We start from the raw sequence: 23386 nt of genomic DNA, 5'->3' as shown, positions 1-23386 counted from the left end.
ATCAAATACCATTTTTTTAAAATTCATTTTGGCCATCTGGTACTTCAAATCCTCTTTAAAACTTTCTTACCAAGTCTTTTTGAGTGGTTACTGTTGTTGAAACAAGCGCAGGCTGAAAGAAAATTAAATAGGAGTGAAAAAAAACAATTTATTTATAAAAAGTAGGGAGAAAGCAGGAAATAAATGACATAATGCTAATCAAAACTAAAGATATTTTCACCAATTTTCAAAAAGATTTCCTTACACCCTTTAAAGTTAACTTCTGCCATTTATTAACACTGTAACATAGAAAGTCAACTGCCAGGCCTGTAATCCCAGCACTTCAGGAGGCAGACAGGAGGATTACTCAAGGCCAGGGGTTCAAGACCAGCCTAAGCAACACAGCAAGACCCCATCACCGTAAAACATAAAAAGTAAAAAAAAAAAAAAATAAAAAATTAAATCAGCTCTCTACTTTTATTTATCAACAAATATAAGGTATTACCTTCAAGGTCAAAAGCTTTGCTTTTACAGTTCTAAGGCTGAAACTCCTTTCTTCTAAAAATAAATACATTCTATTCCATCTTCACTTAAACATTCAAGAAGGAATTGTGGCATATAAGAGGATCCAAGGTAATGAATGGCTGAATTACATGAAGTAATGGGAATTAAATACTTTAAATGGCAGAAAATTAAAAAAGCACCAAAAAGAAGGGCTTATGTAAATATAGCGGCAAATTTTCCTTAGGGAGTAAGTGTGCTGATATGTTAACTGGTATCAGATATCAGCAATTAATTCTTTCTTCCAAAACCTGTTTTAAAGTCAATGTTCTAGGCCAGGTGCAGTGACTCACGCCTGTAATTGGAGGCCAAGGCGGGAGAACTGATTGAGCCCAGGAGATCGGGGCTGCAGTAAGCTATGATCATGCCACTGCACTCCAGCCTGGGCAACAGAGTGAGACCCTGTTTCCAAAAAATACAAAGCTGGGTGTTCTAACTTATTAATGATCAGTTCCGGCTAAAAGAAGCTCTTTTAAATAAAGCAGAGGTGATATCTAGAATTGACAGACAATCCATGTAGATGCTTTCCTGACAGAAAATAGTAAGACAAAACCAAAACCCAACCAACAAAACAACCAACACCAAACTAATCAGCTGAGTCCAAACTAAACTTTCCAACGCCAAATGTCAGGGGAAAGAGAAATCCTGTTTTCCTGTTACCCAAAGAAATATATTACCCACTAAAACTTTATTATCCCAAAAGAGTATCTTAGAAATGGTAGAAAATACACATTTCCTGCATGTTTTACTGATGCTAACATAACAGGTTTTATGGTCCCTACTCCAAGCCCAAAATATCCCAAAGCATCTTCCTTTTTATAATTCCCTTGTTCAGTTTTATCAATTCTCCTGACCTCAACTGTGTCTATGACCCCTCTCCTACAGAATTCCATTCCTTTGTCCTAGGCTCAGCCCTCCATCTCTACTAGCAACAATTATTTCAACCATAAATTCAATCCATTCAAACTAGTATCATTTTGGGGTCACCAGATCAGTTTTCCCCCACAAATGTGCCAATGCTATAACTTTAAAACAATGGATTCATCTCTTGTATTCCTGATAGTTAATCACCAATCCTATAAAGTCGTATTTTGAAATGCCTGGCATTCTTCCTTCCTTCCTCCGTTTAACTAAAGTAGCCCGTTACCTTCTTCTTTTTTTTGAGACGGAGTCCTGCTCTGTTACCCAGGGGGGAGTGCAGTGGCGCAATCTCAGCTCACTGCAACCTCTGCCTCCCAGGTTCAAGCAATTCTGTCTCAGTCTCCCAAGTTGCTGGGACTATAAGGCGCACGCCACCACATCCGGCTAATTTTTTTGTATTTTTAGTAGAGACAGGGTTTCACCATATTGGTCAGGCTGCTCTTGACCTCAGGTGATCTGCTTGCGTTGGCCTCCCAAAGTGCTGGGATTACAGGAGTGAACCACCACGCCTGGCCCCGCTCCTACCTTCTTTGGTGCTAGTTTCTTGCCATTCCACTCTGTTCTGGAGATACGTCTTCCAAGCATTGATTTACTCACGTTATTCATCTGTTCAAAAACTTTCATGGGCTACTTAAGTAAGGTTAAAAATTGTGAAACCCTCACCAATAGTATTCAGTGCTTTTCATTCTCTCACCATACTTACTCAAATGTGTCCTATCAGCCACTAGTCACCAAACTGCCTAGATTTCTATTCATGCTATAACAGCATTTCCCAAAGTAGTTCCTCACAATTAACCCAATGAAATACTAATCACTACAGAGGTATAATCTAAAAAAGAAAAAAATGCTGCTTCCTTTCCTTAAATAGGTTCATTTCCCACAGGATTTCTCAGAAACTTTAACATGCTAATGAGCATTTCTATAACATTTAATAACACCTATTAATATCTTACAAACCATTTTTGGAGAAATGCTTTGCCTTGCCTCTATTCTTACTTTTTTTTTTTTTAAACCTTGTTAGTAAACATCTTCCTCTCACCTCTCTACCTATACAAATCTAGATTCCCCATTAACCTTCTCTTCTCTCTTCTCTATTAGGTCTCCTGGAGCCTTCTTTGATTTTCTTTTCCTCTGAAATTCTACACAGTTATCTGTATCACGCAATTTAGTGACTTATTACATTGATTTATATTGATTACTGCTCCATGTATCTATCTTAAATACTCCAATAAATCTGTAAGCTTCCTAAGAAAATGAATATGTACATACTTTTACAGACAATACAAAAAAAGTACATATTTGACTAAACACAGTTTCAATGTAAGAAACTTGTTCACCCGCTCTCTCAAGTTCTTGAGGCTTTATTATCCCCGTGCCCAAACAAGGCTGCCAAATGAAAGCAGCAAAGACATTTACTAAAAATGTATCTGACTTTCCCCTTTATATGCAAGAAAAACCAAGAACACTTCTACTGCAGCTTTGTGTGACTGGCTATTCCCTGAAATTTATCAACTACCTTCTTCATTAACACAAGAGATAATGCAGGAAAATAGCCTAAACAGTAAAACTTCATCTTCAAGGCTTTCACAACAGAACCATAAAATCCTCTTCCACTTGTGAATCAAGGAAGTATTCAAACCCTGCCCAAGCTGTTACTATGAACAAAGTTTACTAACCCAAACATCACAGGAGATGTTGGAACCAAAATTAAAGTCCAATCTTACTTAACGTTAAATTTCTTAAAAAAAAAATTTTAAATAATCCTTCTGATGCTCACTAAAGTCTGAGAAAAAAAAGTTTAAAAGAAATTTTATAATATTTTTAATCNATCTGACTTTCCCCTTTATATGCAAGAAAAACCAAGAACACTTCTACTGCAGCTTTGTGTGACTGGCTATTCCCTGAAATTTATCAACTACCTTCTTCATTAACACAAGAGATAATGCAGGAAAATAGCCTAAACAGTAAAAACTTCATCTTCAAGGCTTTCACAACAGAACCATAAAATCCTCTTCCACTTGTGAATCAAGGAAGTATTCAAACCCTGCCCAAGCTGTTACTATGAACAAAGTTTACTAACCCAAACATCACAGGAGATGTTGGAACCAAAATTAAAGTCCAATCTTACTTAACGTTAAATTTCTTAAAAAAAAAATTTTAAATAATCCTTCTGATGCTCACTAAAGTCTGAGAAAAAAAAGTTTAAAAAGAAATTTTATAATATTTTTAATCCAAATTTTCTACTCATTAAAAACATAAGGCTAAAACTCACATTCTCAAAATCTTTTTATTCTAGAAAATCTCCAATACATACCAAAGTAGAAAAGTATAACAAATTCCCATGTAGCCATCACCCAAATTCCACAAACTCTGGGACAACTGTATTTCATGTATAACCCAAACTGCCATTTTGAAACAAATCCTAGATACAACATTTCATCTGCAAATATTTCATTATGTACTGCTCAAAGATAAAGAATTTACATTTTAAAATCTCTCATCATGTTATTAGAATAAAATACACAAAATCTACAGTGTTAAAAGATGACTTTGGGGCAAGTTATTTAATTCTCCTAAATTCTCTCACATGCAGGTAAGACTAAATCTAACGTTCCTTTTGCTTCTCTTAGTTTCTTCCGCTACAGGTTTATATGTTGGCTTCTGAAACATAATTCTGAATGTCAAGAGTTTTTAAAAAGCTACAAATTTAACACAATTACAGAATTGGTAGAAGTATGAAACAAACAGAATGCAACTATCACATCTGAACAAAGTTATAATCCCAGCACTTTGGGAGGCCAAGGATGGTGGATCACCTGAGGTCAAAAGTTCAAGACCAGCCTGGTCGACATGGTGAAACCCTGTCTCTACTAAATATATAAAAATTAGCCGGGAGTGGTGGCGGGCGCCTGTAATCCCAGCTACTCGGAAGGCTGAGGCAGGAGAATCGCTTGAACCCAAAAGGCAGAGGTTGCAGTGAGCTGAGATAGTGCCATTGTGCTCCCACCTGGGCAACAAGAGCTAAACTTTGTCTCCAAAAAGAAAAAAAGAAAAGCAAGCAAACAAATAGGTAACATTTACATTATACATTTCCACACAAATCTACGTTTATTCTGTATCTATTACTGGCATCTCTTCATTTTATCCATTTAAAAAAAAAGGAGGTAGGAAAAAAAAAGATGAGTAAGAAATGACTGCCCAATTCCAAAATAAGAAATACATGTTAGCTATAATACAAGACAAAGGACAAGGGCTATTAAACAAGCAGTAATTCAAAGGTGGCAAGAAGCAAGGAAGGCTGCAGGATGAGGTAGTATCTGAGCTAAGTCTTGAAAGATGTCAACCTGAAGGTTACTCCACTATTCCTGTTTCTAAAGTGCTGTGGGGTTCAATGTTAATATACCATTTATCACATTATACTAGAATCGTGTGCATGTCTGTCTAACCCAGTGATTCTTAAGGGGGAGATGAAGAACTGTCCTGCAGGGGACATGTGGCAAATGTGTGAAGCCATTTTTTTTATTGTCACAACCGCAGGGGGTACAGAGTGCTACCAGCATCTAGTGGGTAAGTCAAGAATGCTCCTCAATATCCCACAATGCAGAGGACAACCCCACAATGAAGAATCACCAGGCCCAAAATATCAACAGTGCAGAGGTTGAGAAATCATAGTCTAACCTGTTAGATTATGAGCACCTTTAGTGCAAGAATTATCATATTCATCTTTGTAACTCCAGTATCTGGCATGCACAGCAAGAGCGTATAAGTAGACTCAAGAGACCTCAATTTAAAGGTAATGGAAGAGTCAGTCAGGACTTTACAGAAAGCAACAACATGATCTGTGTTTAGGGAAAATGACTGATACAAAAATGATGTATTGGAGCAGTTTCTAGTGTCTTACAAAATTAAAAATGCACATATTCTCCAACGTTGGGATTTTGCTTTCAGATGTATATGCTTCAGATATGCATATTTAAACAAAAGAAATGATACATCTGCATAAGGATATCCACTGCAGCATTTCTGAAGATTAAAAATTTTTGTGACATCTGGCCAGGCACAGTGGCTCATGCCTGTATTCCCAGCACTCTGAGAGGCCGAGGCAGGTGGATCACCTGAGGTCAGGAGTTTGAGACCATCTGGCCAACATGGTGAAACACTGTCTCTATGAAAAATACAAAAAATTAGCTGGGTATGGTGGCGTGGGCCTGTAGTCCCAGCTACTCAGGAGGCTGAGGCAGGAGGATCACTTGAGCCAGAGAGGCAGAAGTTGCAGTGAGCCAAGATCGTGCCACTGCACTCTAGCCTGAGCAACAGAGCGAGACTCCATCTCAAAAAAAAAAAAAGTTACATCTGATTTTGGGAGAGGAATTAAAACATAAAAAAGTAAAATTTTAAAAAAAATAAATTTGTGTTGATGCACCAGAAAAAAGGAAAGATTGGAGGCGTGGAAAATAAAAGTTGTTTTTTAAGAGAGAGTCACCCAGGCTGGAGTGCAATGAATCAATCATAATTCACTGTAGCCTTGATCTCCTGGGTTCAAGCAATCCTCCCATCTCAGCCTCTCTGAGCAAATAGGACTATGGGCACACGTTACTGTGATCAGCTAATTTTTTGTTTTTTTGGTAAAGGCAAGGTCTTGCTTAGTTGCCCAGACTGGTTTCAACTTCCTGGCTTCAAGCAATTCTCCCAGCCTCAGCTTCCCAAAGTGCTGGGATTATGACACCACACTCAGCCTAGATTAGATGTCTTAACAGTAGTCTAGGACAGTGGTCCCCAACCTTTTTGGCACCAGGGACCAGTTTCATGGAAGACAATTTTACCGCCGAAAGGGGAGATAGTTTCAGGATGAAACCGTTCCACTCACTCAGATGATCAGGCATTAGATCTTCATAAGCAGCTTCCAATCATTAATTTGTGGCGACATTCTTAGAAAACCAACCCCCTCAACCAGGTCCACCTCCAGCTACCATCTATTTCAATGTTGCTTATAACACGAGAAAAAAAAATTGTAATCTCTCTCACTAAATCCTCTTCTCCTTTTAAATCATTCTACTCATGCTTTCCTCGTCAGCACTCCAATGAAACCACTTGTTAAAAGTCACCAACAATCATTATCTTGCTAAATCCAATATCCCATTCTCTCTCATCTTATGTATGCTCCACGATATATAAATAGATAATGTTAGGCACAGTGGCTCACGCCTGTAATCCCAGCACTTTGGGAGGCTAAGGCAGGTGGATACCTTGAGCCCAGGAGTTCGAGACCAGCCTGGTCAACGTGGCAAAACCCCATCTCTACTAAAAATTACAAAACATAAGCCAGACATGGCAGCACACACATGCAGTCCCAGTTACTTGGGAGGCTGTGGTGGTAAGGTCGTCTGAGCCTGGAAGGTCGAGGCAGTGATCATGCCACTGCACTCCAGCCTGGGTGATAGTGAGACCCTGTCTAAAAAAAAAAGAAAAGAAAGGGATAAGCATTCCCTCCTCCGTTCTTAAGTAATTTACTCACTTGGCTTCCAAAATATACTTGGCTTTCATGGAAGCTCCTTCTGTTTCCTTTGCGAGTTCTTCCTCTACTTCTCACCCTCTAAATGTTGAGAATGCCCTAAGACTCATTCCTAAGGCTTTCCTTCAATTTTGGATACTTAAGTTTCAATTCCTGAATTTCTATTTGGTTCTTTTACAAATCTGCAGTATCATTTCTCTTACAGTCTCCAACTCTGTTAAAATTTTTTCAAGCGTGGCTTGTATTCCCTAGACCACAGTTAAGTAGTTTTTAGTCTATTTCCATTGTTTCTGCTGGTTCTCATTCATGTTGTCTTACCTTCTCATATGCCTGGTGGGTTACATTTGATACTTTGCCAGACCCTACATTTAAAAAGTCCAGAGAAATAACCTGAGGCTCAGAATATGATTTCCCAAGCTCTTCTCTACGTATATTCTTTCTCTACTAAGTTAGAAATTCTTAAACCAGCTGCACTTCAAAATCACTTGGGGACTTTTATGACACAACTTTTCTGGCTTCATGTAGAGCAATTAAACTAGAATTGGGAGGAGGATGAACACAAGTTGTTGGCATTCCTAGAAAGTTCTCTGAGAGATTCTACAATGCAGTCAACAGTTGGGGCCGGGCGCGATGGCTCACACCTGTAAGCCTGTAATCCCAGCACTTTGGGAGGCCGAGGCAGGCGAATCACTTGAGGTCAGAAGTTCAATACCAGCCTGGCCAGCCTGGTGAAACCCCATCCCTATGAAAAATACAAAAATTAGCTAGGCGTGGTGGCGCACACCTGTAATTCCAGCTACTTGGGTGGCTGAGGCAAGAGAAACGCTTGAACCCAGGAGGCGGAAGTTACAGTCAGCTAGGATCATGCCACTGCACTCCAGCCTGGGCGACTGGAAAAGAAACTATGACCTGAATGATTTCATTGAGTCATATCTGTATACAGTAATGACACCCTAAATTCTACCTCCAGCCCAACCTGACCACTAGATTCTGATATTCCACTGTTTACTGGAACCATCCACTTGTAGATCTAATAGTCATTTCAAATTTAACAAAGCCATAACAGACTTAATTCCCACTTTATTCCACCCTTCCCCAGATTTTCCCCATTACTAGCCTAGCCAAACTATCATCTTTTGATTGTACAGTCAACCCTCCACGGGTTCTGTATCTGTGGATCCAACTAACTGCAAATCAAAAGTTTTTTTAAAAACACAAAAATAAAAAAAACACAAAATTTAAAATACAGTACAACTATTTATATAGCATTTACATTATATTAGGTATTGTTAAGTAACCTAGAGATGATTTAAAGCTTGTGGGAGGATGTGTGCAGATTATATGCAAATACTACAAGAGACTAGAGCATCTGGGGATTTTGATATTCTAGGGGGTGTAGGAAGTATCCTAGAACCAATCCCCATTGGATACTGAGGGATGACTCTATTGCTCCATCAGCCTTATGCTTACTGAGGCAGGGACCTGCTAGAGTGATCTTTTAAATACATAAATACATAAATACATAAATTATATCAGTTCCTAAATTTCTCATAGGAAAACATTGGCAGGTTTTTAATAATAATGCAAATAAGGATTCTGGATGAATGTAAAAGAATGGAAATCACCTGATGTGTGCTCTTCATTAGAAGAGCACATTCCTAGAAAGTTCTCTGAGAGATTCTACAATGCAGTCAACAGTTGGGGCCGGGAGCGATGGCTCACACCTGTAAGCCTGTAATCCCAGCACTTTGGGAGGCCGAGGCAGGCGAATCACTATATAAGTGAATATATAATTGCATCTCCTAGTGCTATCCTTCCCCCCTTCCCACATGCAGAAAAGCCCAGAGTTAGATTCATTGCTGAAAACAAGAGCCTGGAGTAGGGCTCCAGTGTATAATTCACTATATAAGTGAACATATAAAATAAAATATATATTTTAAAAAATATATATCACATAATATATATATTATGTATAAATAATATATATATTATGTATAAATACATAAATAATATCAATTCCTAAAATACGGCATTACTGAAAATTATAACACTCTAATGAAGAGCACACATCAGGTGATTTCCATTCTTTTACATTCATCCAGAATCCTTATTTGCATTATTATTATTAAAACCTGCCAATGTTTTCCTATGAGACATGAAATAAATCCAATTTCCCTACCACGGCATATATTATCTGGCCCCTGACTGATTCCAATCTTATTTTCTAACACTCCTCATTCACGAAATTCCAGCCACCTTGCTCATTCCCTCTTCCTGGAATACTCTTTCCTCCAAATGTCAGCTCCTTTATCAATATTCAGATCTGTAGCTCAATTTCATTTTCTTATAAGGCGGGATTTCCTAACCATCATATTTAAAATAACCACCATACTCCACAGTTATTCCATAACTCTGCTTTCTTTTTTAATTTTTATTTTGTTATGAGATGGGGGTCTCACTATGTTGCCCAGGCTGCTCTCGAACTCCTGAGCTTGTGAACCTCCCACTATGGTCTCCCAATGTGCTGGAATTAAAGGCGTGAACCACCACTCCCAGCGCCGCTTTATTTTCTTCATAACACTAATTATGTGAAATTATTATACTTGCTTACTTGTCTTCATCCACTAGAATACAAGATTCATGAGAGTAGGGACTTAGTCTTTTTCACTGCTGCAAAGAATACTACCTAGAATATTGTAGTACAAAACCATTTGTCAATGACTGGGATACATTCTGAGAAATACATCATTAGGGGATTTCATTACTGTGCAAACATCGCACACTCTTTCTTACACAAACGTAGATGGTATAGTCTACTACGCAGCTAGGCTATAGGTATAGTCTGTTGTTCACAGGCTAAGAACCTGTATAACAAGTTACTATACTGAGTACTACAGGCAACTATAAACATGATGGTACGTTATCTGTGTATCTAAACATAACAGAAAAGGAACTGTAAAAATAAAAGTCTTACATCTTATGGGACCACCATCGTATATGTGGTTTGTTGTTGACTGAAACATCATTATGCAGCATGAGACTGTACCCTCAAACATTTGTTGACTGAATCAATGACTAACCTAGGTTGCTGGGAGAATGATGGTCCTATGTACACATGGCTCCACTGTACACTACTTGTGAGGTGAAAGAGGTAAATAACATCTTAATTTTATGAAAATAGCTTTGACTTCACTCTCCCATTAAAGGATCAGAGGCACACCTCCCCCAGGGGTCTCAGACCACACACTGAATCAGAGAATTCATGAGATTTATGAAAACAACGTCACATGTTAAGTACCCTCATAAAATAAAGCCGAAGGCCAGGCATGGTGGCTCACACCTATAATCCCAACACTTCGGGAGGCCAAGGCAGGCAGACCGCTTGAGCTCAGGAATTCGAGGCCACCCTGGGCAACATGGCAAAACCCCATCTCTGGAAAAAATACAAAAGATTAGCCGGGTGTGGTGGCACACACCTGTAGTCCCAGCTAACTCAGGAGGATTGCTTGAACCTGGGAGCTGGAGATTGCAGTGAGCCAAAACTACACCACTGCACTCCAACCTAGGTGACAGAGCTAGACCTTGTCTCAAAAAACATGAAGTTGAATACAAAAATTGTACCCAAGAACCACTAAAATGATGAGGTAGTTTAGAGAACAAGCTGTAATAAAGTTCTCCTCTTGGATTAAAATACGGCATTACTGAAAATTATAACACTCTAATGAAGAGCACACATCAGGTGATTTCCATTCTTTTACATTCATCCAGAATCCTTATTTGCATTATTGTTGCTGACTAAATTATGGGGTAAATTTGGTTAATTATAAACTAAATACACTACTCCAGAAAACAAATTAAAGAGGAAAGTATTCAAAAAAAAAAAAAAAAACCACCAATGGTGGGGCAGTGGTTCACGCCTGTAATCCCAGCACTTTGGGAGGCCAAGGCAGCTGGATCACTTGAAACTAGGAGTTTGAGACCAGCCTGGCCAACATGGTGAAACCCTGTCTCCACAAAAAACAAACACTGAGCAGCCATTTATTCAAGATGCATTTAATAAGCTGAATTCTTTGGGCTCTCTAAAATTATATGGTTTAAATCACACATCTATATCAGAACAAGTAAATGGTTATAGTATTTACTAATTTATTAAATTACATACACTTCAGGTTGATGGAAAGTATCATCCTCAAGGATGGGTCTCATAGAACTATGAACACTATTTTTCCATAGAACACTAAGAAACCAAAGTGTGACCAAAACCATATATTTAAAATTACTTTAAAGGTCACATAATGCATTTTAGGTCTTCTAGTCTAAGAAAGTATAATTTAAAATTCCCAATTTCTTCCACATACTGTTCCCACTACATCAGAAGACGTGTAAATCAATACAAACTAAATTCAAACATTACACCTCAAAGTTTCTAAATTATTATACTAAAAAAAAGTCTAGTAAGAATTTATGTATACCTCAACCCAACATGACTAAACTTGAAGGCAAAAAAATGATGACACTATTTGTAGTGTGGGACAAAAGATTAATATCCCAGACATATAAAGACGTTTTACAACATCTTTATGTATACAGTATACAAGAAGTATGCTATACTAGTTGGGGAAAATAAGCAAAAAACATAAAAGGTAATTTAACAAAAAACCACAAATAGCCAATAAACATGCAAAAATGTTCAGCTTCCCTAATAAAAAACTCCACTGTACACTACTTGTGAGGTGAAAGAGGTAAATAACATCTTAATATTATGAAAATAGCTTTGACTTCACTCTCCCATTAAAGGATCACAGGGACACCTCCCCCAGGGGTCTCAGACCACACACTGAGAACCACTCCGTTAGTATTTTGGGATATTATATGATGTCAGATTTGCTTCAAAATAACCCAGCAAAGGTCAGGCCTGTTGGCTCATGCCTTAATCCCAGCACTTTGGAAGGCTGAGGTGGACGGATCATTTGAGGTTGGAAGTTCAAGACTAGCCTGGCCATCATGGTGAAATCCCATCTCTACTAAAAAATACAAAAATTAGCCAGACATGGTGGCAGGCTCCTGTAATCCCAGCTACTCAAGAAGATGAGGCAGGAGAATCACTTGAACCCAGGAGGTGGAGGCTGCAACGAGCCAAAATTGCACCACTGCACTCCAGCCTGGGTGACAGAGCAAGATACGGTCTCCAAAATAATAATAAATTGATTAACTCAGGCAAAAATAAAACTTTAAATGGTAGAAATAAAGGAAAGAAGAATAGCAGGGTGATCATCATTGCTAAAGCTGAGAAAGGGGTACATGGAAGGTTCATTACGTATTGTTTTTGTGTACTTTTGAAATTTTCTACATTTTTAAGTTACCAATATTATCAATTTTTTTTTTTTTTTTTTTTTTTAAGAGATGGTGGTCTATCTTGCCCAAGCTGGTCTTAAACTCCTGGCCTCAAGCAATTCTCCCACCTCAGCCTCCTGAGTAGCTGGAACTAAAGGCGTATACCACCACATTGGGATTCAAATTACCAATTTTTAAAATCCATTTCTGTAATTACTGTTATTTCCTCATTTCCAACTCATTTCCTCAGGATCCATTTTTTTCTACTTAATCCTACGGTAGTCAGTTCAATAAAGGTCTTTGAATATTAGTATTTTAAATATCTTCACTAAACTCTAAATCTTGAATAGTTTAATTGCCCACTGAATTCTGGGCAGCTGGTTATTTTCTCTCAGCACTCTGAATACTACTCCATGATCTTCTGACATCTGTGTGGCTAAAAAGAAAGATATGCCTTCTTTTTTTTTGAGACAGGGCCTCACTCTGTCACCAGTGTGGAGTGCAGTGGCACAATCACAGCTCACTGCAGCCTCGACCTGCCAGGCTCAAGCAATCCTCCCAACTTAGCCTCCCCAGTAACTACAACTACAAGTACATACCACCACACCTGGCTTTTTTGGGGGGATTACAGGCATGAGCCACCATGCTTGACTGGGCTATCTATCATTCCTTGTAAGTTATCTGTCTTCTCTCTGTTAAGATGTTAATGTAATATCTCTGTAATGTCTGTGATTTCAGTTTAAGTCAGAGATGAACTTATTTCTACTTATCCACATACTTGAAATAAAACTTGATCTGTAGATTGTATTTCTTCAACACAAGAAGATTCTTAGCCATTATTTCATCAAACGTTGCTTCTCTTGCCATTCACTTTATTCTTTTTCTCTGAAATTTCTACACTGGTGGCTCTCAATCTATCCTCCGTGTCTTAACTGCTCGTTCATTATCTGTGTGGTATTCTGGGTAAATTCCTCAGTATATTACTATTTGCTTGATCCATTCTAAAGGTTGTCTTTTTTCTCCCCGAAAAACTTTTATATTTCATCTAAGAGAAAGCACTACCAGTTAAAAAAAAAAAAAAAGAGAGAGAAACACTGACATGCCTTGAATTGCAAGATGCACCCCAATTTCAGAAATGTGTCTTAGAATCAATGAAATGTGTTTCTCATGTCCAGGATTTGATTGTTTTTTCATATCTACTGTTTTTGTTTCACTTCTTTTCTATCGATGCTATTGCTTCTTTTATCTCACTGACAATTACAAGCATACTGATTTTTAAAGTCTTTAACAGAATGGTTTATTTTCTTTAATCTGACATGAATTCATCTCCTAATTGTTGATTTTATCAGCTATCTTTCATAGATTTTGCCTTCATGTATTTTGGAATTTAGGTTTTCAGGATCATCTTGAATACAATTTTTTTCTATCTTTCTCAGTATTACAATTATGGGTCTGCCATTTTTGCAAGCCCCAGAACTCATATATAAGTCTTCCAAGTAGTAATACTGGCTATATCACAAATCCAAACACTCAGCTAACAGTTCAATGGTTCAGACTGGTTCATATGTGGTGGTCGTTAAGACTGTGCTGATGTCCTCCTATTTTCCTGCATCGTCGTCTCATCTCTGTAAATCTTCATTTAAGTCATACCTCAGGATAACAAACAGCAACAACTTTCTGTAGCTCCCCTTTAACAAAAATGAGCCCTACTCCAGGCTCTTGTTTTCAGCAATGAATCTAACTCTGGGCTTTTCTGCATGTGGGAAGGGGGGAAGGATAGCACTAGGAGATATACCTAATGTAAATGATGAGTTACAGGGTGCAGCACACCAACATGGCACATGTATACATATGTAACAAACCTGCACATTGTGCACATGTACCCTAGAACTTAAAGTATAATAAAAAAAAAAAAAACCTTAAATATTAAGTTAAAATTCCTACCTTTTATAAGGTTTCTATTTTCTCTAATACAAAAGACAGCTACCAGTTAACCTGCAACTGTCGTTTTCATGAATAATGGGGAATTCTAAACATTAAGTTGTTTGCTTTTAAGAAGAAATGACTTATATAAACTCTTCTTCCAACTTCAAACACCTTACTCCATTTTAAATGTGCCCAGTCTTGAAAAACTGTATTTTAGATAAAACAAAATCTGGTAGAGGACTAAAATTTGAGACTAAGTCTTGGCTTAAATTGGGGGAAAATTTTGACACTGGAAAGATACATAAATTCATACTTTGCCTCCTCTTACCCAGTTTCAAATACACAGCAATGATAAAGTAAAAATGAGACAACAACGAAGTTTCCTAAAGCAGCATGCTTTTCTCAGTGAGCCACAAATGGACAGAAATATGTAAGATTAGCAGGGTTTCAGTTTGGCGCCTGATGTTTCCGGGAAGATGGAAATTTGGTTTCTGAAGGATAAAGAGTAGTAAAAGTACCCCAAAAAAGAAGGAACCAGTCAGACTTACTGCTTAAAACAGGCTGGAGTAGAGGTCATTTTTATTAAAGGGGTCCTTTAAAATTAACAAAAACAAACAAAAAGGCAAATTCCAGAGCCCTGGTTTAAAAAATAAATAAATAAATACTTTCTCCTTTATTCTGGGAAATTGTTACATAAATGTCATGCTTATCAAAAGTACAGTACAGGCTAGGCACAGTGGCTCATGCCTGTAATTCCAACGCTTTGGGAAGCCAAGGCAAGAGGACTCCTTGTGCCAAGCAATTCAAGACCAACCTGGGCAACACAGCAAGATGTCATCTCTACAAAACATTTAAAACTTAGCTGGGCATGGTGGTGCCAGCCTGCAGTTCTACACATTCAGGAGGCTCAGGCCAGAAGTTTGAGATCACAATGTGTTATAATCACGGCACTGCATTTCAGCCTAGAAGACAGAGACCCTGTCTCTTTAAAAAAAAAAAAAAAAAAAAAAAAACGCAAACCAAGGATGTCAAAGTTTTCAGCATTTTCATCTGGGCATACTACACGTAACACTGAAACTAATGTTTTGCTCTGATTTTCTGGTGAGAAAAAGCATCTTAATGTATCTCCCTTCTTGCCGATTAGAAAGTATACCAAGAGAAAGTTTATATCCTCAAAATGAAAACTTCCTAGTTTTTATTACTAAATATGCTATGTCTTATCCAGCATTTTTATTCTCACTTTCTTTAACTTTTACTTTCACAACTAATATCCCATTCCTTTAAAATCAGGAAAAAATTCAAATTTAATGGCTTTCTGGAGTATTTATTTTACCCTTCTTGGGCACCATTCAATAAACTAAAATTCCATTTTGTATTAAATACATACAGTGTTTCTATTCTGGTAACATTTGAAAAGAAATTACTGAAGAACTTAGTGCTTCATAACAACATCATTTCATGACCAACATAAATCCACAAAAATCAAAGTTTCTGAGATTTAACACCTATGAACCTTAACATTAATTTAAACACATTAAAAACTGGTTCTAAAAAACTATCTTTCATTTCTTAGAATTCTGTCACCTAAATCTCAAACCTTTAGTCTCAGAACCCTTTCCAAAACTACCATATACTGAGTTCCAAAAAACTTGTCAGTAGGGTATGTGTAAATTGATATGTAAATTGATATTTACTGAATCATAAACAGAAATTTAAATTTAATTCATTTAAAATAAACCCATTTCATTAACATAAATTAACATTTTATGAAAACATTTTCAAACAACAAAAAAAGTTTAATGAGAAAACCATGTTTTACATTTTCACAAATCTCTGTAATGTCTAGAGTGAATAAAAGAAGACATTTAAAGTCTCAGATCTGCTCCTGCATTCAATCTCTTGCAATACATGGTTCGGGCTGAAGCTTATGAATAGAGTATCTACCCTCACAGATATGTACCTGGAAAGGGCAAGAATAAAGTACTCTGTCAGCCAATTGTGGGTTTTCTTTGAATACTACACCAAATTTAAAGGTGGCAGTTTCTTAAAGTTCAGTACAAATGTGGAACCTGACACTACTGTAAACTTTCTATACTGTTATTGGTCTATCTTGCACTTTGAATGGATCTTTTACCCATGCACAATTTTGTAATATAATGAGTTGGTCATTTGAAATCTGCTGGTTCACTGAACTACCACACGCATCTTCCAAGTGTTAGCACATTTCATTAAAATACAATATCAAAAAAGCTGTTAGTATCACTATCCATCTCATCAGAAAAACATTTAGTATTAAGAAGGTATCAGGCTCATAATACATTTGAGTTTCCCAAAATTCTAATTTTCACTGGAAAGTGCAAATTTTGTCATCAGCAGCAAATGCTTTCCAGTTTTTTTCCTTCACATGACAGGCTCACTTCAATTTTTTTTTTTTTTTTTTTGAGGAAATATCTGTCACTTAACTACATTAATCTCAAAACCACAGTTTATCATTCTTTCAAGTAAAAACAATATTTGATGAAAACAGCATCTAGTTCAGCTTGCAACTCACAGAACTGCATAACTGAGGGAAACAAGCGGTTTTCTAAACAATTCTTATTTTGATATGCAGCAAAAATGCTTTATTAAAGCGTATTTCCCATTTCATCACAGAGAATACTACAAAGACATGTAGTAGTAACTACAAACCAAAACCATAAAGAGATACCACTTCATACCCATTAGGATGGCTGTAATCAGAAAGATGTGCAATAAAAGGTTGGTGGCGCTAGAGAGAAACTGGGACCCTCAACACACTGTCAATGAGAATGTAAAACGGTATGGTAGAAAACCAGTTAAACCCAACTGCCATACAACTCAGCAATCCAGTCCCAGGTACATACCCAAAAGAAAACATTTCCACACAAAATGCTACCTACACAAATGCTCACAGCAGCATTATTCATAAGAGCCAAAAAGTGGAACAACCTAAATGTCTATCAGCAGATAAATAAAATGTGGTATATGCATACAATGGAATAGTACTCAGCCATATAAAGAAATGAGGTTCTGACACATACTATGACACAGATGAACCTTGAAAACATCATGCTAAATGAAAGAAACCACAACACCAAAGGTCACATATTGTACAATTACACTGATATGAAATAACTGGCAAATCCAAAGGGACAAAAGTAGAGCAGTGGTTGTCAGGGTCCGAGGGGAAGGGAATGAAGAGTGACTGCTGAAGAGTATAGGTTTCCTTTTGGGGTAATAAAAATGCTCTAAAACTAGATAGTGATGATGATTGTACAACTCTATGACCATAGTTAAAACCAGCGAATTGTATAAACAGTGAGTTTTATGGTATGTGAATTATATCCCAGTAAAGCTATTATTTTTTAAAAGACATGCAGCCCTCAAGGGTCAAGATTTAGTAAATTTCTTACTGTTCATCAAGGTCATTCTTGAGTGAAACTGGGATTCTTCTTTAACTGCAAGTGCATGGTCATGAAGAATATAGCAACAACTATTACAGTCTGCTGTCACTGCCTTGATATAAGCTAAGACACAAGCAGTCTTATCCACCACCACTGAAAGTGTCAACACAGAGAAAAAGGCAAATAATTTCTTAGTGTAGCTTGATAAGAAGGACCTCTCAGAGGGTCTCAGGGATATCCAATGGTCCACAGATCACATTTTAAGAACTACTGCTCTAGGCCAAGAGCAGAGTGGTGGCTCACACCTCTAATTCCAGCACTTTGGGAGGCCGAGATGGGCGGATCACTTGAGGTCAGGAGTTTGTAACCAGCCTGGCCAACATGGTGAAACTCCATCTCTATTAAAAATACAAAAATTAGCTGGACGTAGTGGCATGCACCTGCAATCCTAGCTAGTCAGGAGCTAATCCCAGCTACTCGGGAGGTTGAGGCACGAGAATTGCTTGAACCCAGAAGGCAGAGGTTGCAGTGAGCTGAGATCGCGCCACTGCACTCCAGCCTGTGTGACAGAGCGAGACTCCATCTCAAAAAAAGAAGAAGAAAAAAAAAAAACCACTGCTCTAAACCAGCTTCAGAAATCCTAATCCCAACCCCTAAAAAAAATCATCACAGCTTCAGAAGGCTCAAATGTAATTAAAGGATTTCCAAATACAGATCTGAGGTTCTAAGGCCATTCCAATTTTCTAGGCATGTATCACAAATTTATCAAAAGAAAAAAGATAATCTTTAAATTTAAATGGTGATGGGAGTTACGTCAATCAGTTCAGTTAAAGTGTCCCACTTTTAAGAGTTTAGAATCACTGACCTGGTGAAAGAATGTTAATAGTACAATCTCCACAGAAATCCAAATACAAAACAGATTAAAGTAATAAAGTTCAGGACTTACTGCACAACAAAACATTCAATCAAATGTTATCTAGACAGACAACATTAATAGGGTAAAAATTACACTATCTCTTTTTAAACTTTATTATTTAATTCTTATACAACATTCAAAGAGTAGACTTCTGAAATGTCTACTAATACTATTGACAACTATTTCTAGCACAGTTAAGATTAATGTAACGACCACTATCACAGAATCAAAGAATTTTTGGTCTGGAAGGTCACCTAGACAGTTACCTAGGCCAACACCTCCATTTTAGACAACGAGGAAACCAAGTTTGCAAAAGAAAAATAACCTGGCCAAAATCACACACCTAGCAAGTGGCTGAGAGGCATATTTATTCCCTGTACCATGTTTTCACTGTACCAACCTGATGCCTCAACCAAATATAATGCATAAAATTTTTAATTCACATTACACTAAGGCCAACCAAGACAGCCTACCTGCCAAATAAAAATGTTATAATGCCTGAATCAATCAAATGTCAAAACAAATAAAAAATTAAGAAAAAACTATAAATGTAATTGGCATACTAGAAAAATCAATCCCTAACTTCAAAAACTACAAACTTTCAAAGAACAATAATTTGGAAGATACTTTGATGTCTACTTTCATACAAACGTATTTTCACACAAACATTGATCATTACTTCTAATGTGAGCCTGATGCTGATAAATACCTGAAGCAAAAAATTTCCATCTGTGTATTTTCACTGAACTTATTTATGGCATGACATAACTTAAGACTCACCTGCAGGACTGTCAGCATTCTCTCCTGGATGTAGCTGTATACCAGTAGAATCTATAGAGTTTACTGTAACTGTTTGTAGATTTGGCAACTGACCAGTGCTTAGACTAACTGGAGTTGAAGTGAAGGCTCCACCTGCCGCAACTTGACCAAGTGTGAGTGTTTGAACAGGCGTCAAAGTTATTTGTTGGGCAGCAGTATTCTGAATTTGCAAATTCTGCAAGTTCTGGACCCCTTGTACTTGAAACGTTTGCCAAGTTACCTGTCCAGAAGGGGTCACTGTCTGTGCCTGAATTAAAAAGGTTCCAGGATTCAGCTGCAACTGAAGATTTTGCAAAGCCTGTTGTGATATATTTTGACCACTGGCTTGCACACCATGGATTGTCTGTGGTGTAATACCTTGCACAATTTGGGCTTGACTGGTTGGCTGCTGAGACTCTTGAAGTTGTAGATGCTGTACAACAGGCTGTGCTGTAGAAACCTGAATATTCTGTGCCTGTGTCTCTTCAGAAACAGGCGACTGGATATAATTTCCCTGAAGATCTGAAGAATGAACTTGCCCACTAGATGTAGTCAAGCTATTTGTGTTTTGTTGTAATATACCTGTACTATCTATCGTAACAGGCAACTGTGATGAAGAGGATGTTGGCACAAATAAATCTGTATCAGTATTAGTTTCATTAATATCAGGAGAAACCCGCTCACCAGTCCTTTCTGAATTGTCTGAACTATCCATAGCTTGTCCTGTGTTTATCAAATGTCCATCGGCATTAATGCCTGCAGTCATTGTCTGAGAACTGCCCGAGAGTCCCAAAGAATCTAGATCGACACTATTGATTGGTACAAACGTTATATTTCCTGGCAGACCAAGAGGCACATTAGCAACTACTTGGGTTTGACCAGGAAAAGATGAACCACCAATTGCAACTCCCTGAACCTGGACTTGACCAGTCTGTGGTATGAGATTCTGGATGTTAGCAGGAGGTGTTCCAGAGGCAAGTAAGGTTTGATTAGAGCCAGGAATGATCTGAATTTGACTGCTTTCTTGATTTATACCCCCATTATCTGAAGAGCCTGTGAAACCAATTTGAACCTGCTGACCATCTGTTGACTGGATCTGTGGTATCACTTGATATTGAACATTGGACACTGTACCATTTGATGAATCTGATCCAGGTGCAACGGAAAATATTTGTTGATTCTGCAAATTCTGAAGGGGAAGAACATACTGCCCACTTGAAGTAGCAGCACTTGGAATCTGTACTAGATTACCAGCTTCATCTTTTATAGTTGTAGGTGTGGCTGACAAAACTTCCCATCGGTTTGGTGCTCCTCCTAACTGTGCAGAAGCCAAATCACCTGTCTGGATGAAGAAAACAAAAACGTGATGTTTTTGTGGTATATTTAAACCAACCCTCAAAAAATTCTAAAAACTGGTATAAATCCTACTACCTGAAAATTCAACTTATCTTAAAACACAATAGGGTTCAAATACAGTAGCAGTACTATATGAACTACAATTATCACTTCTAGTTTTGTTATTGCAAAGACAATTCATCCTATTTGAGTGGGACAGAAAAAATTCTCAGAATGTTCATCACAACCACAGACCAATCTTCTAATCCTGCATCTATGATCTCTAACACTACATAGTTAAAACACAAAACACACAGTGGAGATGGCTATGACTAAATCAGGTGCGTTATATTTGTGTATAAAAAGGAAACATTAGCAAAGTGTGTTAAGTCATCCGAGTTAGAAAAGGTTTATTATTGCTATAAACCTAAAACCAAACAATGAAATCTACTCTTTTGTAGCATCTATTAACATACTCTGAAGTAAACTCATTGCTAGAGCTATTCCATTAAGCTATCAAACTCTTTCCTTTTCCATGAACTATTGAAAATAAAGATGTTTAAAAAACTTAATGAGAAAAGTCATTGCCCTGTGACCACGTGACAACATAGCCCCATCTGAAAGGTTTTTCTAGAATCAGAAGCTGGAGCATACACACTGTGACTTTGCCTACTATTGTAAGTTCTCAGTAGAATGCCTGGCATATGTCTGGTGTATGTCTGGCATTCTTCTGCAAACTTAGAATAGCAGGTAAAGCCACAGTCTGTATGCTTCTGGACCTACTAGCAGCTCAGTTACCATCCCCATAGTTTATGGATTAGGCAAGATTGGAAAAAAGCCAATGTAGAAAAGCAGAAAGCAATAAAACCCTACCTGTCAATGTCCAAGAGCAGATTTTCTTAAGGGAATAATAGCAATAATGTCTAACATTTAAGGTTTTCTTTTATATGCCAAGTACTATGAGAAGGGTTTACAGGATTATGTAATTTACTCCTTAAAATAATCCTATGAGATAGGTATTATCCCTATTTCACAGCTGAGAAAATTGAGGGACAAAATCACATGGCTATCAAATAGACAAGACAGGATTTAAAACTAGGCTAAGCTTAACTCCAAAACCCAGGCCCTTAAACATTAAACACTGTATCATGTTTGTGTCATTCCTACCGCCAAGACCAATGGCAAAGATAGGGAATAAGACCTATGTAATTTATCATCAAAATAAAGTCATCCTTCTCCTACTTCCTTCTAGATCTACCTGTGAGTTCAGTAACTCCATATATCATTAGACAATGTGAACATAAGCATATCTAGCCCAGCACTGTCAACCTAAGATCCATGATTGGGCTTCAAGGAAGCCCTTTAAAACAGCATGCCAACTTTCTGACAAACTACTAATACAATTTGAGGGAGAGAAAGATAATCTAGGGTTTCATTATATTCTCAGTGAGAATCTATGACCAAAAAATCAGTTAAGACATACACAGTTATCTCAACATAAACCATTCCATAAAACTTAAGGCAAATAAGATAAACAAAAAAACCCGTAAGTTTCTTAAAGAAACCCAACTACCTAATTTTCAAGACATAGTTGAGAAGTATATAGTTAGTTATTTCAGTGGATGAACCACAGTTAAATGACTAAATTCAAATATTTGAAAGTAATTTACCAAGATGAAATACACATGTGAGTAAACCCATGACATACAATCCCAATCTTCAAATGGTTCACTGTCAATCCAAGCAGACATACACACACATCCATGCTAATACAATGTGAAAAGTAGCACAGACTAGTCATATGATCAAAACACTGTGGAAGATACAAGATTGAAAAAAGATTTCATATAGATATATTTTAAAGTAGTATTAGAATATAAGATTTTCCTGTAGTGAGTTAAAAAAAGAGGCACTAATAAAGGCACAGAAACAACAAAATCACAGACAAAAAGAAATCCTAAATAATAATATGAAGTTTGGAATTGAAGAAAAGATCCCAAAAAGGCTCATATTCATAGAGGAAAACAATGGGGAACAAAACTAGACATTTTTATCAAGGCTTGTAAATGGCTTCACAGATCCCACTAAATTGTTTGGACTTTATCCTGTAGATAGTGAGTGAAAGCTATAAAAGGTTTATAAGCAAGTGAGTGGTGCAATCACATCTGTGTTTTATAAAGATAAACTAAGACTCAGTGAAGGAGACTGAAAAGAAAGGGAGGAGAGACTAAAGGCTGAGAAATTGTGGAACCCAATACAAATCTCTAGGCCTGAACTAAAATAGTGATCTGTCTTAAATACACTCATATTATACTTACTAAACGATTTTAAAATGAAGCATCAGACATTAAAGTCACATGTCACTCTGCAACTTCAATCTGGTATAAAAATTACAATGTGTTAAGTCACCTTTCCTAACATTACAGTGACGAATGTTTCATTTCAGTCTCTTGGCATTTTGAGTCAACTACAAATATTTAAACCTATATACTAGAATCTAAAGTGTGTCTAAAATCCAATCTTTATCTTCTTAAGATTACTGCTCACCTGGAGGATCCACTGAAATTTTTTCTGACCAGCATAAAATTTAGAAGTACTGAGCTTTTATCAAAGAACATAGTAACTCAGACACAAATTAGTTTTACAATACTGGCATTATGTCCCCTTGACTTTCTTTAAAAA

The 23386-nt window shown here is 37.2% G+C and overlaps 1 protein-coding gene across 1 annotated transcript in view; it reads right to left on the bottom strand.

Annotated features, from left to right (window-relative positions):
* SP3 (Sp3 transcription factor) overlaps positions 1–23386 on the bottom strand; it is a 57867-nt gene that overhangs the window by 26743 nt on the left and 7738 nt on the right. The window contains exon 2 of the mRNA XM_017856954.1: positions 19352–20774. Coding sequence (XP_017712443.1) covers positions 19352–20774 — 1423 coding nt within the window. The remainder of the gene's footprint in view (positions 1–19351; positions 20775–23386) is intronic.

This window comes from Rhinopithecus bieti, unplaced genomic scaffold (genome assembly GCF_001698545.2).
Source record: "Rhinopithecus bieti isolate Rb0 unplaced genomic scaffold, ASM169854v2 scaffold_43749, whole genome shotgun sequence".
Lineage (NCBI taxonomy): Eukaryota > Metazoa > Chordata > Mammalia > Primates > Cercopithecidae > Rhinopithecus > Rhinopithecus bieti.
Note: the sequence above shows the minus strand (reverse complement) of the source record. Positions and strands in the feature narration are given on the sequence as shown.